The sequence below is a fragment of the Gordionus sp. m RMFG-2023 genome, chromosome 2, assembly GCF_954871325.1.
Source record: "Gordionus sp. m RMFG-2023 chromosome 2, tfGorSpeb1-WG-v2, whole genome shotgun sequence".
Lineage (NCBI taxonomy): Eukaryota > Metazoa > Nematomorpha > Gordioida > Chordodea > Parachordodidae > Gordionus > Gordionus sp. m RMFG-2023.
Window position 1 is genome coordinate 20,411,056 of NC_088776.1, and position 9,972 is coordinate 20,421,027.

Consider the following 9,972-nt stretch of genomic DNA (forward strand, 5'->3'; position numbering starts at 1 on the left):
AAATAATTTGTTTTAATCCATGTAACAGGTGAGTTTAAGTTCTTTTTATTTTCTAAATTCTTACAAATAGTACACTATAAAATTTTATTCTCAGATAAAGTTTGAAAAACTGTAGAAAAATGGTGGCCTCATTAAAACCGTTAAAAAAGCAAGCTCAATGTTTTAAAAAGAGAGCTTACCAGGTGACTTTATAGATCAATGAACCAAATGTAAAATAAGGCCTAAAAGTTTAATTCCCTGTTATAACAAGTTGATTTCAACTTTCAACAAAAGGGAAAAAATGCTAATGATTAATTACTTTGTCCTACCTTACATCTAGATCCTAGACTTAAATCTCTTTTCAACGAAGAGGAAAATAATATAGCTATAAAATTTAATGGCGACGGGAACATATTAAAAATTTTAAGAATGAATAAATATAATAAGTAATTCGGATAAATCTTCTAAAGAAGTATAAGTATTTGATGAATTAGAAATGCTTCTATGGTCAAAAGATAAAAGAGAAAACATACCAAAAATAACAAAAAGGATGATACTCTAATAGCTATAAAGAAATATCGAGGGTCCAGATAAATTAAAAAATTTTCTAGAATACTGGGAATACAATAAAAAAAAATATCCTGTATGAATTGGCCCAAATCGTGTTAGCAACTTCATGTAGCAATATAAGTGTTAAACATTGTGTTTTTGACATTCAAATTTATACCAACACCACAAATAAAAAATATAAATGATAATCGAGAAAATAAATTATTGAGTTGTAATAAGATTCATTTAATAATTAAATAAAGAGTAATTAAAATGTTTAGATTTTAAAAAAATAAATTTAGATATTTTTCTAGGAACGTTCCGAAAGGTGAAACGAAACTAAAAGGGAATAATTTTTTGACCTGAACTAGAACGGAACAGGAAGGCAAAAAATCCCATTGTTCTTGGTCCCTGATTTATATATTTATTTTTATTACACTGCGAAATAATAAACCTAAATTCATTGTTGATCCCATTTGAGAAAGAAATCTACAGTGAATGGATTTAGTAATGCGAAGCGCCAAATAGATCCCATTCTTTTTGAAAGGTTTTAAAGAATTTTTCCCTATTTTATTTAGCATATTATTTTTAGAACTTTTGTTGGCATCACGGATACTTTCTTGCATGATTAGTCTGCCGTCAACGGGTAGGACATCTTAATTTTAAGGTTTTCATTTAATTCGATCAGTTGGTGTATTGGAATTTATAGTATCCGCCTCTCCAAAGATATTCAAAGGAGGTTGCAAATCCTGGCTCATGCCAAGCCCGGTCCTTTATAAAAATATTTAATTTGCTCAGGGCGGCCTGTTAAAAATCTTTTTTTAAATTTTCCCGGCCCATAAAAAAATTATGAACATTTATGCTCAGTCCGTTAAAGCGAGCTAACAGTAAAATCAGGGTTAAACCTATAAGCTGAGTTTCAACTTATGGAACAATATTTTTAGTAATACTTGGATAAGCCAGTTTGAAGTTGTAGGTCAGGCCACAAGTACCTGTGCGCGCAACAGCCCGAAGACTGTCATTTAAGGGTCTATAGGTTGCAGCGTCTACATGAGCGGGAGGGGTAAGAACAGTGTACATCCTATTTGTTTAAGGGGGTAGGGGGTAGGCTGCTTTAATGGGGGTAGGATAAATGTTTGGAGGGTTATCTATTAAATTTTGAGATGAAATAGGACAAAATTTATTGCTGTAAAAATTAATACTTTTATTATAGAATTATTACAATACAATTCATCGACCAAATCTATATATTGCAAACAATCATTTACATTGTTTTCCAAATAAAACTTTGTGCTATCCTTTTAAATATAATTCAAAAGGTTTAGATATTTAAGCCATAATGCCATAATAATTAATTAATTGTAAATGGAGGTTTTAATTGAATTTATTATCTAAAAAAAATTCTTTATATTCACAAAATATCGATAGTTGGTAGTAGAGATAGATTCATTTAAGTTATCCTTTATAAATTCTCTGAAAAGAGTATCAATAAATTAGAAAAGTGAAAATAATAATAGAGAGACGCCGCCGAAGGCGGCGCAAATTTTTTATAGGGGTATGCAAAGGTTTTTGAAGAGGGTTTGCATCTAGTGAAAATCCTGTCATGTAGACGCTGATAGGTTGTTAAAAATAGTTAGGCAAATGAAAGCCTATACCTAAGAATTGAACATATATTTATTTTTTTTATGTGGTAAGGGAAGGACTAATTTATATTTAGTAAATTTTGTTTGTCTTCTAAATAAATTGAAATTCTTGTGTCATTCTGTCTGAATGTATTTACAACATATAGATATAAATATTAAATGTAAAATTAATACCAATACCAAATATACGTATTAATTACCATATTTTTGAATATTTTAATGGATAATGATCTAGTGTCCTCAATTAGTGTTGTTAAAAAGCCAGATTTGGATCGATTGTAAAAACCGCCCGATTAAGTTTATAACCAAAATAACATTATGCTAGCTTAAAGATTTTGCTCACAGCCAGCGTCTACATAAGCGGGAGGGGTAGGAACAGTTTGCATCCTATTTTTTTGAGGGGGTAGGGGGTAAGCTGCTTTAATGGGGGTAGGATAAATTTTTTTGGGGGGTTATCTATTAAATTTTGAGATGAAATAAGACAAAGTTTAATGCTGTAATTAATGCTTTTATTATAGTATTATTATAATACAATTCATCGACCAAATCTATATATTGCAAACAATCATACACATTGTTTTTCAAATAAACCATCCTTTTAAATATAATTTAAAAGGTTTAGATATTTCAGCAAGCTCATAATGCCATAATAATTAATTCATTGTAAATAATGGAGGTTTTAATTAAATTTATTATCTAAAAAATAAATTCTTTATATTCAAAAATATCGATAGTTGGTAGTAGAGATAGATTAATTTAAGTTATCCTTTATAAATTATTTGAAAGAGTATCAATAAATAAATAGGTGAAAATAATGATAAAGAGACATCTCCGCCGAAGGTGGTAGTGATTTTTTAGGGGGGGGGGGGGTAGGCAAAGGTTTTTGAAGGGGGTTTGCATCCAGTGAAAATCCTGTCATGTAGACGCTGCTAACAGCTAGCAGAAATGCTTCGACATCTATTAAAGAAATCTCGTTGCTTACATAATATTATTTTAGCTAAAATTTTAATAGGGCCGTTTTGAAAAATCGACCCAAATCGGTCTTTTTAAGAACACTAATATTAGTCGATTTTTAAAACGGCTCGATTACGATTTTTGCCAAAATAATATTATTATAAGTCTAAAGATTTTACTCATAAATGTCAGGAAGCTTTGGGTACTTATTTGCCAAATTTTGAGGCTTACATAATATTGGTTATAATCTTAATAGTGCCATTTTTAAAAATCGACCCAACTCAGATCGTAACAACACTAGTCCTCAATATTTGTCGCTAAATATTACAGTAACAATTTATAAAATATATAATGTGATGTTATACTACGATATGCTCCTCAAGAGTCAAGTGTGTAAAATATTTGATAGTTTTCGAGTCCACATTCTATAAAATATGGAATATAGCATATATTTTATGAGCATTCTGAAGCCGCTATAATAAGTAGTATTTTTAAACATTACATGCTAAAGTCTACATTCTTAATATGAGGGGCACGGAAAAATAATAAATTATTATCATTATTTTTTAAACTTACTAATATGGCATTTTGATATGTAAAATGTTGTGATAGGTGTCAGGCAATCTTTTGATTTAGCAAAACTGCAGTAATATGTATGAGTTCAAATTCAATGCAAAGCAATAACTTAATACAAAATTTCAATTATTGCATGGATTTAGTAAAGTAATTAAATATTATATTGTATTATATTTTTTACTTTAGGAGAACTGATTATGAGAATTATTTATGCACCTTATTGGCACCTAGCAGTGTTAAGGAACTACTATTTGTGCTGCACGCCTATAATTCAATATTAAGTCAGGTAAAATGAAAAGATAATGCTTGTTATGAAGATAATTTATTAATATTATACTATGGATTATATAAATTTAACTTATTTGAAAATATAGATTTTAGAACAAACCAAAATTAAGGAGACTTCATTGATGAGATTTAAATTTTGGGATGAAACCATTAATAGAATTTTTGAAACAGATTCATGTTCAAGAAATCCAATTGCCAGATCACTTTTAAATGTAATTATTTTAAAGTTTAAATCTAAGTCATTCTTATTCTTTTATTTATATGATTATTCATTATCAAATTTATTATCTTATTTATTTTGTTTAAAACTTCTGATGCTAACTTATGTATTAATTTTTATGTTTTATATAAATCTAAAGAGGTCAACATGGCTGAAGGCCTATCAAAATTTTATATCAGGTTTTTTGGCCTAGATTATTATTTTTATCTTGTTCAGTCTATATATATATTGTACAAGTTCCAGGATAGCCAGGAAAATTTTTATGAAGGAAAACAAAATAAATTTGCCTAATTAACAGCTTTAAAAACATTTTCAAAACTTTTACCCATCCTATAAAAATATTTTAAAAATTTATCTTGCCCAGCCCTAAAATATTTTTCTCTGAAATTTAAGGCAGGGATGTGCAAGCCTCTAATATATTGTATTTCAGAGACCTGCAGAGGTACTATTTGCATGGCCCACCCAGATTTTTTTTTTTAAAAAAATAATTTTTTTTGCCCCTGTTTTTATAAAAATGTATTATATTTAATTTTTATAGATAGTGATAATTTATTGGCCTAGCTTTAGTGTTGTTAAAATAGCTATAGCGCGCTACTTTTTTCAGTAGCGGTAGCTTTAGCTGGCTACTTTTTTTAGAAAATAGCAATAGCGGTAGCTCACTACTAATGTGCTACTTTGCTACTTTGCTATTTTCAATTTTACATAATAAATACATCTAAAAATTATTAAAATATATTTTTTATTAAATCTAAAATTATAATCTATTTTATTTAATTTTGAAATTTATATTTAAAAATATACATTATAAATCTAGTTATTATAAATGTGTGAGATTGTTGGAGATAGTGAAATTTCTTTGAAAAATGAGAAAATATAGATTATCCTTTCCCAAAATTCAAAAAATACTTGAATCTTGAAGAAAAAATTACTACTGGATATCAGTTTCGATGCAAGAAAATTTTGCCAACCACTGGTAGAGTCTATGCTAAAAGGCATTGAGAAAAGGTCAAAACTTTATTTTTATTTTCTATTATACAATTATATAAAATGAATGATTTATTGCTTGATTAGCCATAATTTAAATTGGCTTAATTTACAACACAATCTATAATATTAATATGTGTATAATAATTATATTTTTAAAATCTTTATTTACCATAATTTAATGCTATTTTAATATTTTTTTATAAATGAATCTAAATCTCAGATAAATTTAAATTTTGAAAATTAAAAAGGTATTCTTCTTATTTTATAATTTATACAATTGCTTTATATAAGTTAGATTTCCAGATCTGTATGATGATGATAATGTAATAGCTGCTATCGTTCATCCTAGTTTCAAGTTAAATTGGCCATACATTAATTTGATTGAATCTAAAGGGCAACTTGATAGGCTGATGGTAACGTTAAAAAATGCCATGCCTAACCACGATACTAATACTATAGCAAGATCAAAACCGCGGCCTTCCATAGACGAATTTTTTGAAATAAATAATAATAATATTATTGAACCTCTAGATGCTTTTTTTAAATCTAAAAATACTCATTTAGAATATCTTTGATGATTTTTTTTCATATAAAAAGTGTTTATTAAATTTAATACTGTGTTGCCCTCAAGTGCTAGTGCTGAACGATTATTTAGTATGGCAAAGTTTATACTTTCTGATCGCTGAGTACAAAGTGCAATATTAAATAAATTATATATATATATATATGTAACAAATTATAGTCAAGTTTTTATACCAATATTTTATTTGTGGAAATTAAGTTATGTAAAAAATATATTTAAAAAAAATCAAAATAGCATAAAAAGTAGCTAATAGCGTGCTACTTTTAAAAGTAGCGTTTAACAACACTGCCTAGCTCAGGTATTTTTTTTACAAAAATTTTTAGGCCTGGCTTGGCCTGGTATTTAAAAAAATTTAAATACAGCCCTTCTCAGGCCAGGCCTGCACATCTCTGGCTTATTTTAAATAATTAGCAATTTAATGATAAATATTTTTTCTTAATTATTTCACCCTTATTACAACCCATATTATTTCCAAAATATCATTAAGCAAAGGAAAAATCAAAAACATATTTTTCTTAACATATTTTTCTTGAAAAATATTTAAAAAAACATTCATTACATTTCAAAATAGGAAAATTACATTAGTGTTATGTTATATAATGTAATGCTATGTAACTTTTAACATTTTTTTAGCTAAAGATATTTTTTTTGATACAATGCATAATATAATAAAATGTTTGCCATTGGATTTAATAATTTGGTAATTTTTAACTCTTATTTGTTTTTAAATGTTTTGTATAAGTTTTTATTCCAAATTGGAAAGAATTTTAACATTAAAGAATATAATATTGGTTAATTAAAAAAATTTTCATTAATTTTAAGAATTATTTTCAAAATTATTATCCTATATGCACTATATGCAATGGCATTTTTTAGTTAAAACAATTTTCTATGCTAAATATGTATTCCATCAGAGCCTATAATGATATTGCATGCAGTGTTTATTTAATAGATGGTCTTATTTCTGGGTATTTGTTGAAAATATTTAATGTTATCTTTTGCTTAAAAAAATTTTGGCAGATGATTATTGTCCAAATTTTCTATTAAATATTTTTAAAAAAAGTAGAGATTTCAGAATAGGCTCTGTGTTCTGAAACGTTTTTCAGCAAATTACTTTAAATATGATATTGATTAATTTATTAATATGTGAAAGCCTTTCAAGGTCATTAGAGTTTATAAGTATAATTGATTATAATTTAACTTTTTTATACTCGTAGTTGACAATAAGTTAAACACAATTTTTTAAAATTTGAATAATATAATTGTTATTGTAAACATCAAATAGCCGAAATGCATGTTATCTTCACTTTCTAGTAACGAAATACTTATTGTAATTAGGCAATGGCAAGGATATAATATCTTCTGAGTCTCAACTATAAATTATATCTAGACCTGTGCACCGACAGCATTATTGGCCGGCCTTTCTTTTTTAAAACGATCGGCTGACGGCGGCGGCGTCAAATATTTTTCCAACTTAAATTTTTTAATTAAAATTATAAATTCATTGGAAACACTTTTAAAATAAAATTTTTATGTTTATAACTATAATTTAATGATTTTATTAAGTTTTAATTATCATATATAAATATTATTTTATTTAGATTAATAGGATATAATGATGATCTTTTAGAGTTCAAAATGAGCCCAGCTATGATAAATACACGTTCGCTGGGTGTGCTCATAGCTGGAACGCACAGGGATTTTCTAGCTAATATTGAAAGTTTAGGAAGATCCAATGCTCTTATCTTCCAAAAATCTAAAACATCTTTAACATCAAAAATTAAAAGAATAAAATATATAATAATATTTATATACCTTTTCTGTAAATTACTAGCCTAATATATCATCTTGTTACACATCAAATGTTTTTATAGCAAATAATATTTATTAATTTTAAAAAATATATATAACACCGCTGAATTTTTACATCGGCGGCGGCGTGTTTAGCGCCGACACTTTTTGGCGTTGGCGTGGTCAAAAATCAGAGGTGGCGGCATATTTGACCTGTGGCGCACAGGTCTAGATATATCTTAATATAAAATAATTTATAAACTTGAATATAATAAAATATAAATCATATTAAAGTAAATTAGGTTGGGCACTAGTCAAAAAATTAAAGTATGCTGAAAAATATTTGAAGGAAACAGCTAAAAAAAAATGATAAATAATTATAATTTTTTTAAATAAAAATTTTAAACTTTTAATTGAATGAAATGAACACTGTTCAGGTTCACTGTGTTTTTTTAAAAACACATTTGTTTCACTTTTTGCCCAACCCTAGTGATAAACATAAAAGTAGCAGTATTATGAATTTGTAATTTCAATTACATTTAATATTCATAAAATTATTAACATAATATATTTTTTTAAATTATTCATAAGATGAACCGAAAGTACAAACTTGATAAAACTTTATTGCAAGGAATGATAACTGCCCGTCAATGTTCAATTGGAAATCCTACTTTTATAAATTTAAAGAATCTAGAAAAATATCTGGAAGATGTAGGGACACCAATTTATAGCATACCTTTGAACATATTATGTTAGTTTATCATTTTAAATAAGATAATAAGCAATGTGTACTCATGAATAATAAGGTCCTAACAATGATAGCAATTTAAAAATGTCCAAACACATATGCAAATCAATTGGAATGGTGAATTTTGTTAGATCCATACCATATCATGCAACTAGAAATTCTGTATTAATTCCTTTAGATCTATTATCTCAAGTTTGCTATCTTTATGCATATAATAAGTAGGTATCACTTATGTATTTTTTATATTTATCCTTGAAACATATCTAAATATTACCATAGACCACTAACCAAAAAAGTTCATTAAAATGAAGTGGATGTACAATGTTGATTTGCCTAATCATTTTTGATCTTAAAAAAAAGGCTAGAGCATTTTTTTTATACAATTATTATATTTTTTGCCATTTAATATTTATCTTCATTACTATTAAAAAATTATATAAAAGTCTATAATAAAATAAAATTATTTTGATGATATTTCTCTTTACCCCCCCCCCCCCTCCCCCACCAAAATTTTTTTTCATTTTTATGAAAATATATTATATCTAAATTTTAAAAAAATGATTTTGAAAATTAGGATAACTTTCTTAAGCTGTATTATCTTTAATACAACATTCTCAAGAGGCTTTTATAGATTATTACCCCATTATGTTTAAAATAAAGAGTCATCACAAAATACAGAGATTTATTATACAAATCAACATGGCACCTATTTTTGGTTACGTTTTTTTTATTTAGCTAGATCAACAAAGCCTATTATATATAAGCAATTTTGTGTAAAATTTTCTTTGTTTTTTTTTAAAATTTTTAGTTCAAAAAGTTATTATTTTCAATATGCTTCCGCCTAATTTAAACAGGCCTGCATTCATTTTTTATAAATTCGCAAAACGCTAGCATACTAACGGAAAAACTGTTAAAGTTAAAACGTTAGGTGAGGAAAATATAATAAATTAACATTTATAAAAAATTATAAATATGCTTCCAGAACAACTTAACCTCCAATGACGTTTTATCCATATGGCGAACCAAAGAATCTCCAATAAAAACGCTCACTAAAAAATATCCAGCAACTAATTCCATTCTCAAAAATTTATCACTCGTAATTGAACATAATTTGTACCAAGCACGCCAACTTAAACATCAAATACCATCAAGCGCCTTTTCCCTATTTCTTTGTACAGATATTATTGACACATTCTTAAAAAGGGTAAAAAGAAATGAATATAATTTCCTGGATACGTTGCGAATGTATGAATTACATGGCCGTAATAAATTGGTGAGACGGAATAGAAATTGGTTACCAGCCAGATTATTATGTAGGAAATTGCTAAAAATTTATTGATTTCCCAATTTTTATAATTTTTAGTCACTATAAACGCAATTGTTTCATAAGCACAAATATGTTAAAAATAAATATGAATTTTAAATAATATATCCTTTTTAAAAATTTAAAAAAAAATGTATTTTTTGTCAATCAAATTAGAATCTAATTTTTGATTAAAATAAATCAATATTTGTTGAAAAAAATGAAAGCAAGAAACGATTATTTGCAATATAGGTGCAATTTGATAACTATAGCAAAATATGATCTGAATTTAATGTAATTTTTAGGCTCATTCGCTCAAATTTTTATTCTTACCTTTCCATTTATCACAAT

At 26.6% G+C, this 9,972-nt stretch overlaps 1 protein-coding gene across 1 annotated transcript; it reads left to right on the forward strand.

Annotated features, from left to right (window-relative positions):
* The first annotated feature begins 3,756 nt into the window (after positions 1-3,756).
* On the forward strand, positions 3,757-9,723 carry LOC135924619 (NADH dehydrogenase (ubiquinone) complex I, assembly factor 6-like). Its single transcript, XM_065459709.1, has 6 exons — positions 3,757-3,848; positions 3,888-3,987; positions 4,076-4,201; positions 8,162-8,321; positions 8,377-8,510; positions 9,301-9,723. Exons 1-6 carry the CDS (start codon positions 3,781-3,783, stop codon positions 9,655-9,657), a joined length of 945 nt encoding a protein of 314 aa, XP_065315781.1. The 5' UTR covers positions 3,757-3,780; the 3' UTR covers positions 9,658-9,723.
* The last annotated feature ends 249 nt before the right edge of the window (positions 9,724-9,972 follow it).

Bases quoted from the DNA above. Each gene is read 5' to 3' on its own strand.
- LOC135924619 (XM_065459709.1), top strand. From the start codon at position 3,781: ATGAGTTCAAATTCAATGCAAAGCAATAACTTAATACAAAATTTCAAT. The intron at 8,322-8,376 runs GTTAGTTTATCA...ATGAATAATAAG, and splicing joins CATACCTTTGAACATATTAT to GTCCTAACAATGATAGCAAT. The intron at 8,511-9,300 runs GTTTGCTATCTT...ATATGCTTCCAG, and splicing joins CTTTAGATCTATTATCTCAA to AACAACTTAACCTCCAATGA.